This window comes from Amblyomma americanum, chromosome 7, assembly GCF_052857255.1.
Source record: "Amblyomma americanum isolate KBUSLIRL-KWMA chromosome 7, ASM5285725v1, whole genome shotgun sequence".
In the NCBI taxonomy this organism is placed as follows: domain Eukaryota; kingdom Metazoa; phylum Arthropoda; class Arachnida; order Ixodida; family Ixodidae; genus Amblyomma; species Amblyomma americanum.
The window spans coordinates 49474819-49500544 of record NC_135503.1 but is presented as its reverse complement, the minus strand read 5'-3'; the positions used below and the strand labels follow the sequence as shown (position 1 = coordinate 49500544).

Here is a 25726-nt window from a genome sequence, read left to right as displayed (position 1 = left end):
CAGTGGTCCTGCTTTAGCACCCCATGACGCGTCTCAGAAAACAAACTCCGCCTTACTCCGAAGCGCTCTCCCTAATAGGGTTTTGCGGGTGGACTGGATGAGAGATCATCATCATCATCTTCATCAGCCTTACTACCCCCACTGCAGGCAAAGGCCTCTCCCATGTCTCTCCAATTAACCCTGTCCTTGTCACGTGGTCAGCGTCCTTTTAAGGCCAGTAAACAAAGCTGCGTATCTGGTACCACTGAGCAAACATTGCAGCTAGCTGTTCTTTTTTTTGCAAATATTAGGCCACGCGACTCTCAGCAGCCCTCAGTTGGTTTCACTTGACTAGGACACTCCCTCTCTTATATATAAAAAAAAAACTTGAATACCCGTTATCTGGAGAACCTGGTACACTCATAATAAGTCGAAGAGTTTCGATTGGTCCAGTCCTGTAACAACTGGCTAGCCTTTTCTGAAACACCGGAAAGCCCCATATTGCCAAAATGAGCTCGACTAGAGAATCAATAAGGCTTGTAGTACCCGCCGCAACACGCTCGCTGGTATGTCCAGTCGTGTTATTGGAGCAAGCGGAGATTGAGCGGAATTGTGGAAAATGTCGACTAAAAAAAGTGTAACGCCCTGTTAAAATAGATGTAGTGGTTACTTATGCACTCGATATGTTAGCGCCGGCGCGGTTTCGTATGACACACTGCATCGGAATAAAACTGCCAACTGCTAGGTAGCCGGTGTGCAGGCAAAGCAGAAAAAAAGGAGGCAGCCAGGAAAGAACGCTGATGTGACCAAGGGAACCCAAAAGCAGCCACCGTTGTGGCAGTGATAACTCGTGGCTGCATGATTGACGTATAATGGAAACGTTATAGCCTAAATCAAGTATCGGGCATGTGCAGAATTCGATATTTAGCGGCAAACGCTTCTAAGCTCACACCTGCCGTAAGGCTGTAAATATTCACCTCTGTGGCTTAGGTAACGTTATTTAACCATGACCTGGAATGTCTGCGAAGCATTCCACTTAAATATATATATATATATATATATATATATATATATATATATATATATATATATATATATATATATATATATATATATATATATATATATATATATATATATATATATATATATATATATATTTATAAGCTTGGTTGTAGAGCTGTACACATTCAAGCGAAATTATTTCATTCTTTTTCTTGCTTGGCTGTATATTCACTTTTTGTGATTGTATTCTCTTTGACTTTCATTTAATTCATCCCTGTTCTTCACTCTCTCTCTCTCTCTCTCTTTTGGGCTCAAAGCCATGAAGAAAGTTTTACTCTAGACGAAAGAGCCATGCATTTTAGAGCCGAACGACGATCGCCAGAAACACTGCAAAAATGTGAACAGCGGCTAATTTTAGAAATAGCTGTATCTGCACGCACGAACGCCAACGCCAATGAAGAGAACGAACGCCCACAGCTTCTGCTTTGTATATCCTGGATTAGCTGAGCTAATCCACATTCATTTTGAAGCGGTAGCTCAGCGAACGGTAGCGAACGTTGTCGTCTGACTCTCGCAGCGGGTACTCGCAAGACACCAGCAACAGGAGGTGCAGAGCACCATGTGTTATCCTCTCGACTTACCTCTCGCACATGTATAATAATGGCTCAGATCAACGCTTGCCTCATTTCCAAGAGGTTTTCAGTACTTGTTTTTGATTTCTCATTGTCCGTGAGGACCATTCACTCTGTTGTCTTTTAAGCCTCTAACAGCCTCTCTCTTGTTCTGTGCAGTGCCGAGACCAAGCGGTTTACGCTCAGATATAATATCTATAACATGAACGTTCACAGAAACGAAATTCCGTTTACAGTAATCAACAATGACTGCAGCGAAAAGACACAAAATTTGAAAACGGGTAGTTTCTTTATTCGCACCGACATGAAGCGCGACAGCTCGTACGCAGCAAATGAAGTTTAGACAGGCCTCATTAGCCTTCCGTTCCCGAACATATATTGCGATGTTGGTGCCGAGTCGAGTCCCTACAAACAGTAAACTTCGCCGGCAGGCTGCCTGCGCCAGTTTCGAAACGCCGACGCCGAATCGTCCCTGAAGGCGTAAAAGTTCAAAAAGCAAGCGCAAGAGCCGAGTCGGTGGCTCTGAATTTTTGCCCTCTTTTCGCGATAGCAAACGGATCGCGACACATGTCTGCGTCCAAACTTTATCATGTGCAGTCTTCCCATCCCCAACTTCTTCTTCTCTTCTATACGTCGAGCCAAAAGCGAAGCCAAAGACGGAGCCGAAGTCGCACAGCCTTCGCAGTGAGGCGCCTACGCTTCCCGCCGCATCGCGGACGCTCAACGCCACCGCGCGGCGCGCGCACCGTACTTTTCCACTGCTGCCGCCAGGAGGCAATTAGCGACGACTTCTAATCGCGGAAGTCGTCAGCTGCCTCCGACCCCCCCCCCCCCCCCCCACTCTCCCTCTCTCCTTTGCTTCCACCCCATTCTCAAACCTGCTCACCCTCCGAGTTTGCGCATGGCAGTTGCTTTCTTCGTCAATGTTTTTCTTTTCTTCTTTTTTTCCTCTTTTTTTTTTCTCTTCTCTCTATTTCTTCCGAACTCCGCCGAGCTCGATTTCTCGCCCGTTCCGTGCAGCGGTCCCCTTCATCAGGAGAACCGGTCGGTGACGGCGGCAATTTTGGTCGTGGGGGTGGGTGGGAGGGGGGATGACTTTGATGCTTCCTTTGTTCTTTCTTCGATTATTATTCCTTCCGACAACTGGTACGAAGTCAGTTCGCGCTTTACGCAGAATTGCGGGTTAATTGCGAGCGACGCCGGTACACGAAGTTGTCCGTGTTTGTCAACTGCGCGTGTCAGCAGCTGTTGGCTGTAAGAGGAAAATAAACAGCACCTAACTGTCGGGCTTGGAGCGTCACGTTTCAGCCTGGAAACGCCATTGTTTGTGAGCGAGAAAGATGTATGCATGCGAGAGAGATGAAAGATCTGGCACAGATTCAAGAGCGGCTGTCAAGAAAATGAGCTGTGCATAGCCTTGGTATGTAATGCGGGTTACACGTAACCAGTGACCCCTTAGGGTATAACGGAATGAATTCCAAGAGAAGGTAAGCCTAACAGGAGCTCGGCATGCTAAGGTAGTTCGATGAAATTCGGAAATTTACTGGAATAAGGTGGCCGCAGATTACGTAGGGCAGGACCAACTAGAGACCAATTGGAGAGGTTTTTGTCCTGCAGATTACGGCAGCTGAATTAGGCTTTATGATGATGGAGATAGCGGTGATGGTGACAGGGTGATGATGATAAGAATCTTTTATAGCAATCAACAGAGGTTATTTCATATTAATTCACAGGCAGACCTCATCTTAAAATTCAAGATTTAAAAGCGTAAGTGAATTCTGCCCAAGTTCTGCAATGTTACTTCACTGGCAAGAAATGACATTTGTTTTTTGTTCTGTCCATTTCACCTTCAAAACAGAGCGCGAATTATTTACGTACCTAAAACATACATCGCCTCGTTTCAGCTAAACGCATGCAAAAATCTTGAAAAGTCTTGTCGCACTGTCTTTTATGTTGTTTTGTTCATTTATACAGCTAAAAACTGAATGCTATGCAGCTCAATAATAATAATCGTATTCGAAGGAAAGGAGAATGAGTTTGATGTCAGACTCAACGACAGGATCGCTTCCCTGCTCAGTGGAACAAGCCCCCAATTCAGAACAAAAGAAATCAAGGCAAAGCGAAAAAGAAAATAATGCTAGCTTAAGCTATTGCATCAGCAAAAAAAGGAAGCACTAAAAATGAAAGCATGTGCGCGAAAGGGCAAGTCAAGCTTACGAGTGAGTCACAGCGAGTCTGTAAGCTAATTTAGGTTACGTGAAAGTTATGCTAAAGAGATTCAGCTGGGCCCGACATTTGTATCGAGTTCGAGCACTCTTTTTTTTTTGCGTAACGTCTTACTAGCGCGTCCTGGCTGTGGCGCTAAAGTTAGGAGACACCTATTTGCATGACTAAAAAAGAGAGACCTGAGCCACCAACGTTTTTCTTTAGCAGCAACGGCAGCAAACGTGACGACGTAAAAGCGGGAGCTCAGGCGTCGAATTACGCTTTCTGCGAGGTGCCGCATTCGTTTCCTAGCTTTTCTAGGCACTTTCATCGCCAAAAAAAGAAATGCAAAGAAGGCCCCCGGCGCTGAATACAACAACTCATTGTGAAGAAATCTACATTTCTTGAAACACAAAACAGAGTGAGTGTTTGCAATACAGACACTCGCGTCTTCTTACAGCGCAAATGGGGAATATAAGATTCGAGGAATACTTGGCTAGGCCTTGGATTCCGAATGAGTTGCGATAAGTCTTCTTGCAGCTCTCGAAAATAGAAGTTGTATATCGACGATGTTTTTCGGAGCTGTAAATGTCAGAGTGAATGCGTCGGATCTGGAGTAGGAAAGTAAGAAGCTGAAGGAAAACTTGACTGCAATAAAATTCTTTTTGGGCGAGTTGGTGCATATCGATCTTGTAAAACGTTTTATACAGCAAACAGGCACATGCCACGAGAAAGACAACACACACAATTGCTAATTGACAACTGGTTTTATTGGCGAAAGGTTACTCCTTATAAAGGCCCAAGTATTGCGAGAAAGATGGCAAAGATGGATAATGTTTCTTTAGTTTTTCATTTTATTTATTTAACGGTTAGACGCTTCTAAAAGTCAATATCAGCCGCAAACAAACATGATGAAAACGGAATGCTAAAGCATTTACCACCAAATTTCTTTGTGATGTGATAGGATCTAAGAGTAATCCGCGCCGTCTTGTCTGTACATTCATCAAAAATCTTTGTCCCTTCGAACACTTCGGTCTTTATAAGGTGGCACTTGCCGTCGATAAAACCAGTCGTCAGTTAGCGCTTGTGTTTGTGTGTGTGGGTGATGATGATAAGAATCTTCTGTAGCAAGGGTGCGCGCTGCTGAAGCTCTACAGGCATTTACGCCTCTCACTCACTTGAAGCGCCTGAACGCGACACAGACGATGCAATCTAGATTCGTATACCTGCAAATTTAAGCAGACGAGAGGATTGGGGAGATCGGGAAATTGGTGTGTAAGTCCTACCTAAGAGCCACTTGATCTCTGAAAGCAAGATTTAAGTAATAAAGCATTAGAATATTACAATTAAGTTGATAATTACGAAGAGAGAATAGAGCTTAACAGCAGCAACGATAAAGAGGCGCAAGGTGAAACAGATGTCAATTCCTCGCAAGCTGCCAGACGTGATCTCCACTACCTCTTCAGATGGAATCTTACCTTTCCCTCAGTCTTAGGCAATGAATTCCAATAAAACTTGATAAAAAAAAAAGACAAACTAGGACAGTATGTTGAGACACGCTGACACTCTCGACCTCCTCATCTCCATGCAGGTACGACCTGATGAACTACCAGGAGCTGGGCGACCACTACGACTATGTGCAGGTGGGCTCATGGGTCAACGGCGAGCTCACCATGACGGGTAACGTGCAGTGGCACCGGGCACATCCCAAGGCGCCGCCCGTCTCCATCTGCTCGCTGCCCTGCGAGAAGGGAAAGGTCAAGGTAGGTAGCTTTAGTACATCGCTTGCCTACTGGAACAACGCGAGACGCCCAGCTGGTCCGTCTGTGAGGCAAATGAGGAAAGTGATCAGTACTCAGGGGAAGACACTGACCCGTTCTGGCACGTGGGATTGTCTATCTAACGGCCATGTGCTACCAAGAGCAAAAAGAAGAGCTTGAACAAACCATGGGTAGAAGAATCGAATACGAGCAAACTATCGAAGCAACACACGGAGTGCACAATTTACGCTCTGAAAGGCTAGTCTCTTCAACACCTGCCAGGCGAGTTGGCTCAATATCGGAAGTGCTGCCACGACATGTGGTGCAGGTGCGGTCTCCTACGCTATCTTTCATCGCCCGGGTGCCCTTGAGAAAAGCTTTTACACTGGACACCAAAACAGACAGTGCATCCAGTAAATGTGATTTCTATTGAGATTGTCCACAGTGCGCAGCTGAGATGTCTGCGCTTAGTTAAAGGTAACGCCTACTTTTTTCTGTTTTGTAGCTGGATGTCGGTCGTTTTAAAAGGAAGTGAAGCGTTCATGTGAACAGGCACGCTATACGAGCGGTCCAGAAATTTGGGAGTTGTCTTGTTGGCCGCAGCGTGTTTTGCTAAAATAGGTTGCCAAGCTAGTCCCTTCCCGTGTTTGTGGTAAGAGAAACAGTAGTGATTTTGAGAAAACCTCGAACCGTTCTTGCTGAACGGAACCTTCAGCCGTTCAACGTGAAGAACAATTCGCTAGCAGAGTTAATAATAATAATAATAATAATTGGTTTTTAGTAAAGGAAATGGCACAGTATCTGCCTCGTATCTCGGCGGACACCTGAACCGCGACGTAAGGGAAGGCATAAAGGACGGAATGAAAGAAAGAGGAGCCGCAGTGGAGGGCTCCGGAATAATTTCGACCACCTGGGGATCTTTAACGTCCACTGACATAGCACAGCACACGGGCGCCTTTGCGTTTCGCCTCCATCGCTCTAACCACTGAGCCACCGCGGCGGGAAGAGTTCCCAGCTACAGTAAAAACGTGAGTGTCGATAGCGTGCCGAGAATTCCTAGCTATAGTAAAGACGTGAGTGTCTGTAACGTGTCGGGAACGCTTTAACGGCAGAGCGCTGTGAATTTGATGTGCTATGAAAACACGAGAAATAAAAGCGAAACAGGACCCATCCTGCACAGCTCATCCTTTCACTAAAGAAGACCTAGTCTCATCACAGTGAAGTAGTGTCCGATAAAATGCCGTGTAGACTGCTGTCGATGAAGCTGCCTAAAATTGGCCCAGTAGGCGCTATTATTTCACGAAATGAGGTTAAATAAGTTATCTGGCCCAATACATTTCAAGTTTTGAAACGTACCGTGTTCCGCTATGTCTAGAGCAACGAAGGAATTTTATTTTTTGAGCCACAGATGAGACTCGGCACAGATTAGCAGTAGCTTTTGGTCTTTACACACGAAACTTCAGCCAATGCATATTTGATCCTGACGACTTATAAAATACGACGCTAGAAGCTGGTCGCCAGTTTCTCACGTTCACACAGGCAGCTGCTGCCATTAAGCAGCGGTCCTTGAAGACCTAAATTTTAAAGGACACAGGGAGAAGAAAAAAATAAAAGTGTTTCTGACATCAGCGCAAAAAGGTGCGGCGTTTTGCGGCTGTATTACGTCACTTGGCAATCAAGGGCGGGCATTTAAAACGGCGTGAAATGTCAAATAAATGTTTTCTTAAAATACTGGTTTTATGAACTGCTCATTTATTTCTTTTAGACAGGCTTGATCCATTCATTCACATAATCTTATTTTATTTAGTGTGGTTGGGGGAATTTCCCAACGTGAAGTAGATCGAGTTGTTCATGAGTTCGGCATCGTCCTGACAACTTCCAGGCGTCCTGGTTGGCTAAGGTTGTTCTTCAACTGCGAAGTTGCTGGAAAAGCTTTGTAGCTTTCCTTGCCTCTGGTTGTTTAGGAGTATCCATTGCCTTGCCTCGAATGAGGTCTTTCTTACAGCATTTAATTTGCTGAATTGTCACTTTAAGTGTCATTTGGTTATATTGAAATTACGTTTTTCATATTGCACTCAAAAGTGCTAAAGAGATCCTGGTACAAGAGCTCATGGAACATGTCGGAGTGTAACGACAGCAAAGTCCACCCGATGGAGTGAGATCGGAATAGCCTGACAACGAACGCCAGTGCTCGCAGCCTGCCTCTTCAAACCTGGTTAAGAGCCTCTCAAACAAGAGGAGCTCTTTATCGCTGCCTCCTAACGGCCTCTTTGAAACGGCTCCTTAACGGGCAGCAGTTAAGTGAATTTCTAAAACGACCAGCAAATTGGGAGGTTGCGATTGAGCAGAGTTCGGGGTTTTTTGGCTCGTTTACTGCGCACAATATTCCTTCATCCCCGTTCTTTTGACGGAAACCCATTAATAACGCCATCTCATGGCCCACTCCTTTGAGGGCGCTTAAAAGCGCTGCTCGTGTGCTCTGACAGCTCAAGTTGGAGGAGCCTTATAAACTGGCTCCCGCCCTAGACTTTGCGTATGCCGTAAATAAAGTTTTTAGAGCGGTAGCTCTGATTAGCTCGTCCCTCAGGGGCAAGAGTGGAGAGAGAGAATTCGCCCTCTCCTCTTTTCGGGGAGCGGAGGAAGAAAGAAGGTGGGAGAGGGAAGAGAGACAGAAGGTGTCGTAGATGCGACGGGTGTCGTTGACTCTCGGGCGTCCGCCTCGGCTGCGGAAGGTGGTTGGTTTGAAACCCACCGCCCACAAGAAATGGGAAAAAGCGTACCCCAACCCAGCGCCGGCTTCTTTCTTTCCTGTCACACCACAGCTAACGCTGAAACATTCTCGTTACACACTCGTGACTGTCCTGTGAGTTGTTTAGAACACTGCTGTCAGTTCTCATTCCTGCTTTTAACGGTACAGCGTTAATGGCCCCGTTGTCCAAAAAATCCGGTGTCGGCGTTGTGAGCGCAAAGTTAATAATAATAATAATTGGTTTTGGGGGGAAGGAAATGGCACAGTATCTGTCTCATATATCGTTGGGCACCTGAACCGCACCGTAAGGGGTGGGATAAAGGAGGGAATGAAAGAAGAAGGGAAGAATAGGTGCCGTAGTGGAGGGCTCCGGAATAATCTCGACCACCTGGGGATCTTTAACGTGCACTGACATCGCACAGCACACGGGCGCCTTAGCGTTTTTCCTCCATAAAAACGCAGCCGCCGCGGTCGGGTTCGAACCTGGGTACTCCGTATCAGTAGCCGAGCGCTCTAACCACTGAGCCACCGCGGCGGGTGAGCGAAAAGTTACGAACATGACTGTGGCAGCTGGTACCCAGAGAGCGACGTGGGAGGGAAGTGGGCCACCTAGGTCACGTGACATTGAGGCGTCATCACAACCTTCCCACCGGGTAGTGAGCAAACTTCCCGCGTGGCAGGTAGCAGTTAAACTAATGATTTGTCTCTCGGGAAGAGCAATCTGGGCCGCACAAGGCCCACTTCTGGAAGCACCTTCCATCGCAGGGCAGTGGCTTGTCGCTTTCGCTTAACCGCATGACCACTGCTCCAGGATGGGTATGAGGACTCCCAGGGATTTATGAATGTAAAGCAGAGAATAACCTTCTGCATATATGGCTATTAACCTATTACGCTATCGACTCATACCCTTAAGGCGGAACTTAAGTGTCCCCTCCAGGTTTGCTTTTGTCTTTTTGCGCACTGGTTTCATGACTACATTTCTTTTTCAACCATCCTACTGCTTCTCAACGAAGCGCGCAATTTATTTCGCGTTTCGTTAAATACCATTTCGAAACCATTTCAGTTTTCTCCTGTTCTTAAGCCTTAGCTGCATATGAGAGCTTCTTCGTGATAAATGACGTCAACGTCGTTGTCGTGCTATCTCGTAAATCAACACTCTAGCGCTCACCTGTAAGGTAATGCGAATGTTATTCAAGTGAGCCAATCGGCAATGCGCCCTTTGTGATCACAAAGTCTAGGCGGGCCTGGCTAACGCTTGGACATTGCAGTCGCCAGTCTAAAATAATTGACGGAACGTTTACCCTTGTGGCAGTGCGAACTTCAGCGACAGCTGAGGTGGTATGAAATGCCGATGCCAATCAGAGAGTTTTGTAACCCTGTGTACCTGCGCCGAATATTTATTATATTTATGCCACTACGCTCTCATTAGCGGCACGAATAAGCCAAGGCGAATGCCTCGTGACGACACGAGTGACGTCATTGTGTTCGGACCATTCAGCGTGTCGCGCTCTCATGACAGGATGCATGACGTCACTCCTTTGTGACCATTCAGCGCGACGCGTTTCACATGGTGTGTTACGCCAAATATATCGACGCCGCATAAACCGGAAATATGCCGTTAACAGCTATCGCTGAAAAATGGTTGGGGGGGAGGTGGTGTCGGTGCGGCTGTTTTTGTCAATTGGTCGTCGCGGTATAAAAAGAAATGCCTGGGTTTATTGTTTTTTTTACTAATGTTAACGTTTTTATCACTTCCCTTCAAGACCGATTGCGTCAGCTCTCCAGTCAGATTGAATGGCTTGAAGAGCAAGTCATCCACTTCGATGACTGAGTGCCCTACGATCAGCTGCGTTACGATCGAGATGAAATAAAAAAAAAACACGTAGCTGCGGTTTCGGCTCACGCTGAAGAACACCGCACAATTGCAAATAATCCGAAACCCACCGCCACTGCTTGTTTTACAATCCGTGGCATTGTATCGGCTCGTAAAAGCCCATCAATCCAAGAGCATGCGCCGTCAGTTTCGGCTATTCATTTCTTCTTTCGTTCAAAACACACCACGCGATTAAGGAGGTCTTAGCCGCATTTCACGGCTGGCGCACCGACCGCTCCACCTCTCACGCCGAGAAGCCGACGTCGAGACCATCCGCGCCCAAGCGCTGCGCTCGTAACGCCGGACCTGTCACAACCTGTTGGCGACTGTCAGCGTCGGCGGCTCGCACCAACGGCTGCTCTCTATAGAAGAAGGCGTGGGTCGTTGGAGGGAAAGAGCAAGCGAAGAGGGGCGGAGGGTTGGGCTTGAAAGATCCTCCGAGAAACGCGGAAAGACGTACAGAGGCATCCAGAGGCGAGAACTCCCACGAAGCTCCCTCTCCGCAAGGCTGCCCTGGGCTCATGAGAGAGAGCCGAAGCCCTTCGAAACGAAGAAACAAAAAAGAAGCGGACTCCTCCATTTCCCCAGCGCAGCGCCGGGCCCGAAAAGCGTGTTGCGCAGCCCGGACACGTGGAATCCAGTCGAATGATCCCGGGAGACACGGAGGCGGCCAGCAAATAACAATCGGCTCTGTAACGAGTTCCCGCTAGACCGGCTTCGTGAGGCCCCGAATCCTGAACATGAAGGAGTGCGACAGCGCACTCGTCTTTTCGTTTCTTTATTTTATGTTTATCTTTTCTGCTGACCGTAATCATGGTCGGATATTGGAAACGGAAGAAAGAGGTGGCTGTCGCTGGGGGCGTAATGTGCGCGGATATACGGCTGGCTCCCTCTATGGGAGTCAGGAGTCAAAGACGCCCGTCCGCAGCGCGCGACGAGCCAGCGACCACGAGGAGATATGTGACTTCCGCGCATGCTGAACCGTCTTCCGAGAGGTTTTAAAACCGCACGCCGATGGGGTCGGCGAGGATTTATGGGGCGCTCGGCTTCCTTAGTGCGATGCTTCAAGTCGGTACCACGGTGGGTGGTTAACAAAATCAATTACAACAGGTTTTTGAAAGCCAGTCTCTCTATAAGACTGTGTTTTGACTAAAACATTATCTACTGCTTTTTGTTTTCCACATTCATCGCATTTTGATCAAGGGTTCTACGGTACAACTTTTTGTAACATAAATTGTTCATTAGTAACCCTCTCCGTCTGTTATAGACTTGGCTTTAGATTTTTTCTCGTAATCTACGGTGCCTAATGAATTGAAGCTCCAGGATGCTGGCATAAATTCCGTTTCATATCGACCTTTATTTCTTGGTGGAATTTCCATTGTGACCTCCATCATTGTATGTATTATGCCGCGAGACTTAACATGCTTTGCTACCGAGATATCATGCAGTGGTTAAGGTAATTTCTCGTTGTTCGATAAGCCAATTAGTGCTCTTACCCTAGGCCGTTCACTCAATAACTAAGTACACATAATGAATAGAGATCCGCGCTGTTGCTCGTGATCATAGCATTTCACGTTACTACCTAATTTTTCACTGACGTTTTTCGTAAAGGCCTAAAACTGCGAATACTACACCGCACTATAAGTGTCTTTAAACAACATGCAGTGAAGGAAGCGTGAAAGCATCTCAGCGTGAAAGAGCTCACCCGCTGAGGTGAGGGTGCCGCCGCCGCGTTCCTGGCACGGCGTCGCTACTCCGAACGGCGCTTCTCGCGTTGTCTCCTGTCGTCTCTGCCCGCGCTCTAATCCAGCCAGCCCCCTTCTCTCTCTGCGCTCTCGGTATCAGCGTCCCACGGGGTAAAGGATGCCGCCACGGGCGCTGGGGCTTTAACGGGACTCTGATGGAGTCGTGGAGCGCGCGCGACTTCTTTATACTCTGCGGCGTCGATAAGAGAGACAGACACCGCGAGTTTGTTGCCTGTGCTTGGCGTCATTCTCTTCCTCGGCCGGTTAATGGGAAAACGTGAAGAGGCTCCTACTTCCGTCCATACTTCCTTCCCTTTTTCTTTTCTCTCTGTCTATTCGGGCACTTTGATCAGCGCCTCGCCAGCAGTGAAGTAGCGTCGAAAGATAAAGAGCTGAGATAGAGAGGAACCTGCTGATTGAGCTTGCTCAATTGAGCTCTGATGGGCGTCGTGTCTGTAGCATGGAAAGCACGTTGCCGCTTCGAGGGCTGCTGTGGACGGAGATTTTCTTATCCAAACTTAAGTTACTGCTTGTTCGCTCGGTTGATTGGTTTGCGGGTTCTTGGTATTGGCCCGGAGATCAGATTCGCCATGGTGGCTCCGGAGAATTGGATTGAATGCGGAGGTTTGCCAATACAAGAAAGTCGTCTGTGAGGGCGCGGTAGCTTTAGTGCATGACGGATAGCTAGACTATACAGGGAAAACAGTACGCATGTGCCCACAAATTGGAGAGCATACTTGTCCATACATAAAAATGGGGCTCATTAACAAGTAAAAAATACTTAAATAAGACCTAATTACCATTAACTGTGACAATCCGATAGCATAAGAACCTCGCTGTGAGCTCCCGTGCATGACTACACATGCCGTAAAAGTGGAGAGAGGATTTCTGTCTATCCACTTTGTCACGTGTTAATCGTGGAAGGTCGCAGCTGGCTCTTGCCACTTTACAGACCCGTAATGGAATATGGAAAAAGTGTGACACCGCGGGTGGGTGCGGGGACATGGGGATTTAAAATGGCTCATCTGCATTGTGCATGCTGCACAGAATTCGTTGCTCTAGTTTTTTGCGTTCGGAAATAGTTTCTTTAAACACAGTGGGTTCACTAGTCATAAAGCTTACAAGTCTTCAACCCTGCAGAAGGGCAGAGCAGAATATCATTTGATCCTGTCGACTGCGCCAGTATTTAGTGGCCCCCTGATGGATGGACAGGACAACGACAACCTTTTATTGAACTGATATCTTTATATGTAGATATATACTTGTGGGTGCGAGGGCTGCAACATGAAATAATTCCTCCTGTGTGCAACACTATACCAAGCACCACCTCATCATAAAGCTGACTCTGTAGAGCGCTTGAATAACAATGTCATGTGTCAGCAGGAAAACACGTTATCTTTCGCCAACGACATAATGGGCCGACACCGATTCCACTCAGCTCACAGAAAGTTCCATTTACAGCTGTCGTTGTATAACATAACAAAAAAATAACCATGCATGGTTAAGGAAGCAGGCATTTACTTTTTTTTTCTTTTAAGCGGAAGCGCACTCCTGAACGTTCGCAAGGCGAGCCAATGTTGGAAACCAAAGTTTTCTTACAAGCCACTTTTGCTGGTCCCCACGTGTGGGAGGCAGTAGGCGGCGCTTTCTTAAGACGATATGTTTTTTTACATGTGTTTCAGTAATGTGTGGGCATGTGTATGAAAAAAAGAGAGAGAGAGAAATAAAGAAAGAGGAAAAGACGATAGCAGTAAACACATGGGCGGTACCTCATGTTTCCAGAGCATTCACTCGGAGACGATGAAATGCTGCTGGAACTGCGTGCCCTGCAAGGAGAACCAGTACGTCAAAGACGAATACACGTGCTTGGACTGCGAGAGGGGATGGTGGCCCAACGAGAACCTCACAGGTGAGATGCGAAGCAATTGTAGCCCTCTCAGTGGAAGCCGCCGCGTGTTTCGCGTGTGCCGGAGACATTTCGTCGTCATGGCGTGCCTTGGAGGTGGTATTTCTAATCGAGGGGAACTATTTACCGTTATTCACTGAAGGCTGCGAGCGTGAGATGACAACTTCTGCTCGTTCTGTTCTTGTCACGCTCTCATTAGGTACTCGATGGGTGTGAAAAGCATCGTGCTACGCTAGTAGGTATATTTTGCTGAATAACCACAGGAATACGAAAACATCATGCCACCTCGTTTAAATGTAAAACAGGCGAGTTTATTCGGTCATGCGTTGTTCTAGGGCTAAGATATTAAGACCAGATCGGAGATTTGTTTTCAAATAGTGCGTGCCGTCCGAGAGATGTTTCGCGGGGATGAAAGTCGCTCTTCAGAACGTGTCTCGTTGTTCGCTGCAGATGATGTAGCAGTTTTCATTGCTCATTTGAGGCTTTTCTGTTTCACTCTGTTACCTACAAATTGGACCGTATATGCCCAGATATCAAAAATTTTAAACGCGCACCGAAAAAAAGGCATTTTCGTCATTAATACGAGAATAGAGTTTTGAAAAGACTCCAGAGTTTTACCGTACTGGACTGAGCAAAGCTGAGGTGACTAATTAATGCTAATAAAATATTGGATAGGCCTGTGGCATAAATGTTCCCGCCATGCTAGCTTTAGTGGCTCAAAAGCTTATTGATGTCACTATTTTGCCAAGAAACTCTGATATGACAAGGGCGAGAATTTACATATATTCAGTGTAATATCGCAGCGTACTTGTGTGTTTATATCCCCGCGAAACCCAGTTCTCAAGCGCTACGAACAGCACGCATGCTGCTGAAGGCAGTTTTTGGATAAGTTACGACCGTAGCAGGAACATTGCCTATTGTGCACAATCACCCGCGTACTGCCTCTCCATCTCCTCATATCGCCCCCTTCCCGCCCTCTTTGGTCGAACGTGAGCAGGCTGTGACCGCATCCCGGAGGAGTACATCCGCTGGACGGACAGCCAGTCTCTGGCGGCCATGAGCATTGCCTGCCTGGGCCTGCTCGCCACCCTGGCCGCCATGATCATCTTCATCCGCCACAACGACACGCCGGTGGTGAAGAGCTCGACGCGCGAACTGTCCTACATCATCCTGGTCGGCATGTTCCTCTGCCACGGCACCACGTTCGCGCTGCTGGCTAAGCCCACAGCGCTGACCTGCTTCGTCACCCGCGTGCTGCCAGGGCTGAGCTTCGCCATGATCTACGCGGCCCTGGTCACCAAAACCAACCGAATCGCCAGGTACGAGGTCGTTTCGTTTTTAAACTGGGCCTCCCAGGCAACGCGCCATTTTGTTGGACCACTTGCTGGTGTGACTAAGATGTCGAAGCGTTGATGTTGAGAACAGAGTTCAGTCCGGGGACTCTGTGAGCCGTAATAAAAATACCAGCACGAAGGCTCAACTGTCACAGAATAAGGCAGACGGTGGTAAGCAAGAGTGAGCGGCAAAGGACTCTTCTGGAAAACTTTCCGCTACTCTTTTGGAGCAGCTTTTGATGTGAGAGTGCGCAATGTTGCTTGAAATGTTGCAAGTGCTACTCGTATCTCTTAGCACCATGTTCGGAGTAGTTTATAACGGAACGTAGGGGACTCAGCGAGGCTCCAATTAAGAGTGTTACGACTGAGCCCTGGCAAACGCAGAGAGATAGCAGTAGATCAAGCTCAAGTCAGTTTACCATAAACTTGCCCTCTTATCGTTTCAGTACCAGAGTTAAGGATAGTGTGAGCTGCAAAGAGCACAGCTGGCTCATTTTAAAGCGAAGGCTTTACTACGCCAGCCAGCGAGCCATTTCGGCTCGTCGCGCCGTATGCCGTATGCCGTATGCGCTGGCCGACGAACGACCTTGAACCGCCGTTGCCTCACAACGCCGCAGCCGCGCTCCAACAGATGGCGCCGCCGTCGACGCCGCTGCCGTCGCCGCTCGCTCCACCAGATGTGCTCCGCTGGGGTAGAGGAAGATGAAGTATCTCCTCGCGGGGTGTATATATATATATATATATATATATATATATATATATATATATATATATATATATATATATATATATATATATATATATATATATATATATATATAATATCCGCTTCGCCGCAGTGTATTGTAGTCGTTATGGAGAGCGCGAAAGAGACGCAACAACCACAGAACGAAGCGAGGAAGAGACAACGCGCTCAAGAGACGCCAGAAAAACATGCCGCATGACTCTAGAAGCGTTGTAACGAAGATGCGGCTAGAAGAAGTCGTGCCACGTCCCGGAGTGACTCTTCAATTGCGGAAGAGACCGGTTTTGAGTTCTCTAGAGCGTCGGAATGAGACGCTGTGTAGACGACGTGCCGAGGAAACGAAGCCTTCGCAATTCAACTAGGGTTAACCAGAGCTGAACCACAGCCAATTTTTTCAAGTGCTGTTGTATGCGTATTGCCGTCAAAGAAGTGGCGACGGAAAGTACACAAGGTGTGTCCACTGACCCGCTTTTCGTCGGGTGAGTACCCGCGTTAACGTTGTGACAGCTAATTCTTGGCCACATAAATTTTCAATTTGGCAAAATTGAAGGTATATTTATTGTTGTGTATGCCCAATGGTGCTGAAATCACGCCCCGTTAACTTCGCTCATTCAGACCCCTATCCTTGGTTTTACACATACGTTGGAATACATGCATTCAAAGGCACGCTCCTCTCTCTCTCTCTTTCTTTCTCTCTTTCTTTTTCCTTCTTTATTTTCTTGTAGTGGCCAAGTTACAGGCGGGCAATGTTGCATGTTTCGATACTTTTTTTTTCAGGCAAAGAGCGAATGGTAAAATAACAATATCTGCGTACGTCATTAAACTGCCGAATTTTTCAGTCCCAAGGGTAACTGTAGCTACAACGGGCTGTCAATGGAAGAGCAGTATAAGCTTCCCTGCTATGCTCGCGAAACATGCATTTGCATTTGCAGTGATATTTTTGGCTTACGGGGAACTTTGAAGAACCCCGAAAGACTCCGCAGCGCGTTCATTAGCAATAACACACCTGGCTTTACGTTCAAATCTTCTGAACTTCCCGGGAGACGCAGCTAGAAAAGTGCACTTCCCCTTATTACGAAGCCACGTGCGGTTCATTAGTCCAGAATCGAAATGTTTGTAGCCAGCACTTTTCCGGCTTTTTTTCTTGCTTTTTTTCTTTACCCATCACCGAAGGAACGTCGCATTAAACAACTGTAAGTAAGAATCCTTTTGCTTCGAGGATTTTCTTCGCGGAGTTACCGAATAAAAGGATTTTCATACATCAGTAATAAAAAGTATTACTCATAAATGTCGCCCTCATTGCGTGCAAAGGCAGTCCACGAAACGTGGACGTCTTGCTGCAGCCTGTTGTCGGAGTGAGAGTCTGATGGCAATCATTACTGAGCTAGTAAGCCGTTTCGATTGTAACGAAAAATATATTTAATGAACATAATGAAGACCATCCGCGTGCTTCGGTATATCATGGCACGTGGAAAGCATTTACTAGTTCATACCGTCGGTGCATTTGAACTTTCTTCTCTCGCAGCGGCCTTAATGACGTTCTGTTATTATAGTTTTTGTTGTTCTGTGCCCTCTAAGCTTATGTGTAATATTAACCGTGTCTTTGCTGGAGGTAGCGGAACGAACCAAACAGGGCAAGCTTTTTAGTGCATCTACCACTAATGCGTATTCCGTGCACTGATCAATCCTACACGTACTATCGCGATCAAAAATTACGTGACGCAAGTTCACGGGAAAAAAATTAATTTCAGCTCTGCCTCGCGGCTCAGTAGTGAGGAATTGTTCAAGCAGATAGAGCATGCGTGCACCTTAATCCTTTGGCGCCTTTCAGGGCCCCCACTGCATTACGTGACCCTCCTGAAATATTTATTTTCTCGCAAACTCGCGTCCCGAAAACGTAGCGTGCTGCATGGTATTAAGATGCGGCCGACCAGATTTTAGCAGTTTTTCGAGGAAAGCTGTTTCCCTCTAGGCGATATATGAAACATTTTTGTGAAAAAAAAAAAACCTATGATATGTGACATATGAAAAAAAAATGCCCTTCTTTTGCGCTGCTCCCTGATTTTTCAAGTATGAACCAACTAGCCCAAATTCAAATTTTAGATGAAAAATGCCGGCGGTATTTGTAAAGTGCCCAGATTATGGCATAATACGGGTGGTACAGAAGTGTCTGAGCAATAAAATGACACTTCTGCGTATAAATACCGGTCATATCTTTTACCGCTAACACTTTTTATGTTTGGTGTGTTATCCCCCTTTGACCTATTCTCGTCACAATATACCTATGAGCTGTGATCATACAACTTTTCTGATATGTCGCCGCATTAGTGTTACGGCGAGAGGCAGCCGTTTTGGGACGGGTAATTGAAGGCACTTAAATTTAAAACTGGGCCAATCAAGTTGCATATTTCTCACGTTTTTAGCCAACGATAGTGTCAGAATCATGTGTGGCGTTGGTCTTCAGCTCCCCTTTTCGTGGCACTCATAAGTTTTCCCACGACGCTCTCAACCCATTAGGCTGTTAGCTCATAGGTGGAAAAAGTGGCATAGCCGGTGCCGTTGGTGCGATGCGTTATCATCAACACAAAGATAATCACTTTCCTAAGCAAGCAATCTAAGTAATGTTTAAGTTGACTTCTCTACATAGCAAGTATTTTACTGCACAACGGCGAAACATGCCGTTTCTGATGCAAAAATAATCTGCTGTAATCAATCCTCTTAAACATGCATCAATTCGGGCTCCGTCTACGCTGATTATGAAGTCGTTGAAATGCAATAGAGGACACAATATTGCGACATTTCCGCCAGTGTGTTTTGTTGCACGAGTAAGCCAACTCCGGAAGGACTTAGCCATACTGGGTGTTGTTTAATAACTACCCTGCGTCGTAAATATCTAGCTGCCAACTGCTAATCAGAAACCTCAATAACAACACTTGCACATAAGAAGTGGTCTGGCTGGCCGGCATCTTGGTGCCAACTAACGTTATGAGCAACCATGCGAACAGCTTCGTGAAACTCCTACTCTCGGAGGCCAGCCGCAAAACCTCCAGCGCGTGTTTTTTTTTTTTCAAGACGGGCAGTGCAAGTCCTCAACCGAACCCTCCATCACTCGCAGGATCCTGGCCGGATCCAAGAAAAAGATCATCACCAAGAAGCCGCGCTTCATGAGCGCCACCGCCCAGGTGGTCATCACGTGGCTGCTCATATCGGTGGAGGCCGCCATCATCGGAGCCATGGTGGTGCTCGAGCCGCCGGACTTTATGTTCGCCTATCCGGCTCTGGACCGCGTCAAGCTCATCTGCAACACCACCACGCTGGGCATCATCGCGCCGCTGGGCTTCGACTTCTTCCTCATCGCCATGTGCACCGTGTACGCCGTCAAGACGCGCAACGTGCCCGAGAACTTCAACGAGGCCAAGTTCATCGGCTTCACCATGTACACGACGCTGGTCATCTGGGCCGCGTTCGTGCCCATCTACTTCGGCAGCAAGCACAAGGTGATCACGCTCTGCCTCTGCATCAGCTTCTCGGCCGAGGTGGCCCTGGTGCTCCTCTTCATGCCTCGCGTCTACATCATCCTCTTCCGGCCGGACAAGAACAACCGCAGCGCGTTCACCACGTCCAAGGACGTGCGCTGCCACATCGGGTACATGAACTCCAACATGGCCGCGGCCCAGGCTGCGGGGGCCTCGGCCGTCTCCAGGAACTCGTCCCACTCGGCATCCGAGTTCTCCATGGAGTCGCCCAGGTGGGTTGCACGCTTCGCTTCGTATTCGTTGTCTCATTGGAGTTACCCCTGCCGTAGTATGTCGTAAATGAAAACTGTCGCGCTCGCCTGCTGGCCAAAGAAAGCGTTATCCGTGCGGGCCAGAGCCTTAACATGCAGGTAGAAGCAATATTAAAAGGAAGAACCAGTTTTGACTCAGAAACGAATTTCGTTGTTATTTCAGCACGAAAGTTGAAATCTCTCGTGGGTATTACTCGTCCAAAGCAAAACTAATTTGATAAAGGGAAGAAGTACGTTGTCACTCACGTTTATGGAGTAATCAGCGCTGGAATGCTGATAACGTGCACCACGTCATATTGTCGCCACCTGTGCATGCTGGCCAAGGTGCTGAACTCTATAGAGCATATGCATGTGATGTGCACGTGGGCACGTATTTAGGTGGCGATAGGAGTGGCTACACTCCGTGCCGCGGGAGTGCAGAAAGCATGGGCGCTTTTTTGACTAGAGCAACTTACAGCGTCTAAGTGGCTAGAAACAAGGCATCGCGATTCGTGATATAATGCCAGCTTGAGAAACCCCGTCATATCCCGGCTTTGGCACACCACATTGCAATGGACTCGACGCAAGCATACATGCGTCAGTTCGTCTCTTTCCTGCGCTGTGGTCGGTGGTGGTTACTGCATGATTGCCGAGCACACGGGCAACTTTGTTGCAGTTTACAGTAGGATACAACTTAAAAAAACAGCAGTTGCCAACAGTGGGCCCCGGTCCGCGGTATAGTGTATTACTCTGCTGACCAATCACAACAGTAAATAATAATTGCTCTTCTGGGGAAAGGAAATGGCGCAGTATCTGTCTCATATATCGTTGGACACCTGAACCGCGCCGTAAGGGAAGGGATAAAGGAGGGAGTGAAAGAAGAAAGGAAGAAACAATAGTAAAGGAAATAGTAATGAAAATCAACTTTTTAGTGTTTCACTATATTAAACAAGCCAGGTAACAAATTCAAGAGCTTTTATTTTTTTCTTCTTATGACTAGCTTCTTTCTTAGGTAACGAGAAAAGTTTTTAAAACGTACTACTTTACTGTCGTGGAGGAATTCTGTGCAGCGGTCCTGAATGTGGGCGGAGCTTCACTGCAGACTTAAATTGTATCCGAATATAGTTAGCCTAGACCGAATTCAAATTTCTTACGCATCCTCCAATGCTCCAAACTATTCTTGCATGCTTTGTTCGGTGGGCGTGGCCGAGTCACCAGCCCAAGCGAGCAGTGCCGAGCTTCTGCCCGCCTGAAGCAGCGCCCACCAGCCACCTCCTCACCCAACCCCCCTACCTAGGGGCTACCCACCGAACCACCCCCACCCGCCTTCGCTCTCCAGAAAAATTCTGCCTCGTGTGTGAGGCCTCGGCTTAGAGTAAATGCATTCGTTAGAGGTCTAAGTAATCATCGAGGTTAAATCTAGCTGCTTTCACAGGATTGCTGCATCGGATGTCTTACCATCCCGTAATTTCTTGTTGCTTGTTGTAGTGCATTGCATAGACATCACGCGTTCGAATTAGCAGTAACGTTAGTTCGGTTGTAGTCAATGAATAATAATGATAATTGGTTTGGGGGGAAAGGAAATGGTGTAGTATCTGTCTCATATATCGTTGGACATTTGAACCGTGCCGTTAGGGAAGGGATAAAGGAGGGAGTGAAAAAAGAAAGGAAGTAAAAGGTGCCGTAGTGGAGGGCTCCGGAATAATTTCGACCACCTGGGGATCTTTAACGTGCACTTATAGCGTTTTGCCTCCATAAAAACGCAGCCGCCGCGGTTGGGTTCGAACCCGGGAACTCCGGATCAGTAGCCGAGCGCCTTTACCACTGAGCCACCGCGGCGGGTTTGATTTAAACGAAATCAAACCGAAAGCTTCTGGTTTGACTTAAACCAAGTACGCTGTTCATTTAAGAACAGGTCTTCATTTGTGTTTAAAGTGCGAGATGGTAGTTCGGCCTGTTTTGAGTGTTCCAGATAGGTATATCGAAATATCGTGGTGCCATCATGATTTTGTGCATGTGCGGCTTAAGTGTAGGATACGGAACTCGTTGAGGTATTACATTGTTAAATCACATTTACACTGTTCGCATATTAGAGCGGCATCGATTACGCCGTATCAACCTGGACAAAAGACGTGAAAGTAATGTTTGTGGCGCGTTGTAAATTCTCTCCCTCCGCCCAACCAATTCGCCGTAAACTTGTGCTTTAATAAATTACTGATGTATTAAAATTACGTATTATGACGACGGTTCATTACACACAGCTGAAATATGAGAAAGAAAGTGTGATCAAATCGAAGCTTGTCGAATAAAAGGAATATTCTAGAGCTGTTTTCTTCGAGTCGGCCGTATATCACACTAGCGGAAACTGTGCTACTGCTTCGTCTAAGTAAACTGGTTTTAGGTCAGTACCTGCGCGAGTCCTCTGAATGCAGCATACTTCGTTTCGTTGTGTTGTGTTCTTATGGGTTTTACGGTGCATGAGCAGGAGGTAAGGCTATCGTGCGCCAAACACAGATATTTCGTTTGGCTTCCTTTTTTTATTATACATACGTAATCAGGTAGTCGTGCTCATCTCAAGCTAGACGTTTTCTTTAGGCGTTCGACGCATGACCGAATATATCTTCTGAAGAAACATACGCGCACAAAACCTGTGCTCTTTTACATTTCACCCGAGACGCTGTTCTATGAGCTACATAAGTGAAATGTCATGCTAGTTGCAGTCTATACTTTTGCCACTAGGTATGTGTCAAACACAGTCTGACTGCCACTAGTGCGAGACGTCTCAGCAGAAATCTTTGCACCAAGTTTCTGGCCCGACTGCAGTGGAAAGGATTGGGAAAAGAAAAAAATGAAGAACCTTACAAAAATTCAGTTCTTCGTAGCGCAGTTTCGTATTACGCCGCGCAACTTGCAAGCGAATTCATGTACCAGAAGCGACACCTACGCTGCGCGCACTCGGGCCCGAACACAGCTCGCGCACAACGTTCAATATTTATGCGAGACCGGCGTAGACAAGTCCGCGAAGCCCCGAAGCCGAAGGTTTGTCTAGGGAGCTCTTGAAAAGCTCCCCCCTCACGCTCTTCATAAACCCTACGGTCGCATGCATACCTGGGGAGTGATGGGGAGCCGACCGCGCCTACATGGGAAAAAGAGAAATGAATGCTGAAAGACAAGCAAAAATGAAGGAACCTAGCCAATAGCAAATCCTCTCCCTCCATACACGGGAAAAACAGGCACTCCCGCCGCTGTCGTACTTTCTGCAAAAAAAAAAAAGATGGGGAATATTGGGGAGAGAGGGGGGAGAACGGAAAACATTTTCTCTTGCATCCCTCGAAACAACGCCACTCGCAGCTGTCCCCGAGGCCGCCGAACGGGAAGGAGTATGCATGCATGCTTCATGACTCCCCATCTTGCCTTTCAAATCCAGCCGCGCATGCAACAAGCTTGAATAGGGAGCGCGGCGCTCCCCCCTCACCTTCCCTATTTGCCCTTAACTTGAACGCATTCGCAGTGCCTCCGTTGAGATCCGTACAGCGACGCAGTGCCGACATAGGCATGCGGGAGAAATCGAAATACAGATCTGCGCACCAAGGACAAGGCGAGGGGGGAAAGGGGGGAAAGGAAAGGCAAGGTATGTTCTGTAGTGGGGATGGCTTGGGCAGAGCGGGTAGGTAGGGAGAAAAAGGGTATATATATATATATATATATATATATATATATATATATATATATATATATATATATATATATATATATATATATATATATATATGGTAGGTTTAGAAAGATGGGACCTGGTGTTCCCAAATAGGAACGCATGCTTCGGGCCAAATTGAAACTGCAGGCGGAAAACAGAGCTGGCTGAAACAGCGGCATAATGGTGTGTCGTTAAAATCAGGGACCCCGTGGGGGCGGACGGCTGGCTGCGCGCTCGGTTGTGTGTTTTGTGTGCCCGTTTCGCTTGCGTGTGTTTGTGCCGTGTGCTTCGGTGTTTGGGGTGTTATTCCAAGTGTGTGCGTGCGTTCTGTTGCGTTTCCGTTTGTTCGTACATGTTGGCAAATTGGTAATAGGTATGGGGGCAGGTGAAACGTTGAATCGCGTGTTAGATGCAGCGGAATCTTCATAGAACCTTCCATCATACCGTTCATGCTTTACTGGTTGCGTTCCCACTCCTGCCGCTGGCTAACTACGGACATTTAGTGCTCGAAAGGGCAATTGGCTACTGACACGGGCGCTATAGCGGCGCGCTGAAAGAAATTGGCTGCTTATTACCAGCGAAGATTCCTTCGTAAGGAATTTTCATCTTTATTCTGCTTCGTCGTTTCCCATCGCGCTTCGGGGCCTTTTTTACTGGTTTCCAGTTACCTTAGTTGTTTGTTTTTGCTTGGCACAATATCCTTTCCTCCAAATCAAAAGAGCATTCTCTCGATGGAGGCGACACGCAAAGGCGCTGTGCGATGTCAGTGCACGTTAAAGATCCCCAGGTGGTCTAAATTATTCCGGAGCCCTCCACTACGTCACCTTTTTCTTCCTTTCTTCTCTGCGTCCCTCCTTTATCCCTTCCCTTACGGCGCGGTTCAAGTGTCCGCCGAGATGTGAGACGATGCTGCACCGTTTCCCTTCCCCAACAACCAATTTACCATTCTGCAAATGCTTGCGCTCGCCTTTTCGATGTTTGCTGATCGTGCTCGCATTATGCGGCGTACACGCCTGTTAACTATACGCGCCTGTCTAACGCAGAAACTGTACCCCTGTATGACTTGAGCCACCTGTCGTTTCCCGTCAGTTCCTATAAACTGAATTTTATTTACAGTTTACAGCGTGGTTGACTGTGAGAGAGCATTTCCTCGGCCTTACGCTGAATTAGTTCAGTGTGAAACAACGCAAGGGCACTCCCGAGACTACCTGCAGGGGTGAAATATAAGTTCGGACAAACCAGTGATTTAGTTTCCTACAGCTCTAACTATGGGCGGTTTGGAAACAGTATAGATTTTGGTGCGCATTTAGAGATCGCGATTTTGGTCATTCAGACACCGTCCGTAGAACCTAATTCGGGTTGAGTCGAATCGACTTTCTACTGACAGGCAGGTAATGGCAGACTCAACCCGTTTCCTGTCGAGTCCACGTTGCAAGCACCGCCTAAGCCGTTTCAACATCCTTACTGACGTGTTGCTTGATCGCACTCTTTGGCAAGCGCCGCAATATATCACTATAGCTGTGACGTTCGGCCAGCGCATTCTAGAAACAGAGGTCGCAGCATTCCTCTGATGACGTCACCGCACTTTGTCCTCTTGTCTATACCATGCCATGAATTTAGACCACAAGGATCAAGAAACGATGGCCTCCAAGATCATGGCAGTCGTCGGTTTTTGAGCCTTGTTGTCTAATGGTGACTTCCAATCGCAGAGTTGGAGCACTTCTGGAGCAACGTTTTCTGCTCTTTTCGGAGCAACTGTATTCCAAACGCAGATCTGAGGCACGGATCGCGTCTTCCAATCATAGACAGGGAGCGGTTGCCGAGCCGGGATTGCTCCGTGGAGCAGTCGGGACTGCTCCGCCGAAATCGGCGGATCCGACCGGAAGTTTGCGTGACGTTCTTATTCAGCGGCGACAGCGGCGCCCTACATGCTCTGGCCAGAGCAAGTGTACTCCAATCGCAATTTCAGGTCGCGCGCTCTGCGCCGGATTCAGGCGCTTTGTCAAAGAGCGTGCAGACCGCTCCGGGCCTGCGATTGGAATTCACCATAAGTCCGTGGCATGGTATGGACAACAGGGCATGGCCTGGTAGGCGTGTCTGCTCTGAGGATAGAACTGAACTGAACAGAACAAAACAAAATGATTGCGGCCAGCAATAACACGAAGAAGGTTGGAATTATGTTAGCTAAACTGCACTTTACTCAGATCTGCGCAGCGTTCACGCTTTTCAGCTGCCTGATAAGGCGCGCTGATTGACAGTCACTTTATCTAGCAGCGATTCTGTCGGTGCCTTTCCGTTCTCTGCAGCGTCCTCAAAAATAATCCAGCGCT

The 25726-nt window shown here is 47.4% G+C and overlaps 1 protein-coding gene across 2 annotated transcripts in view; it reads left to right on the top strand.

Moving 5' to 3' along the window:
* Positions 1 to 25726, top strand: part of LOC144099077 (metabotropic glutamate receptor 5-like) — a 411956-nt gene that overhangs the window by 364108 nt on the left and 22122 nt on the right. For both annotated transcript variants that reach the window (XM_077632161.1, XM_077632160.1), the window contains 4 exons: positions 5413 to 5584; positions 13731 to 13857; positions 14852 to 15173; positions 19049 to 19681. In XM_077632161.1, the coding sequence (XP_077488287.1) occupies positions 5413 to 5584; positions 13731 to 13857; positions 14852 to 15173; positions 19049 to 19681 (1254 nt within the window). The remainder of the gene's footprint in view (positions 1 to 5412; positions 5585 to 13730; positions 13858 to 14851; positions 15174 to 19048; positions 19682 to 25726) is intronic.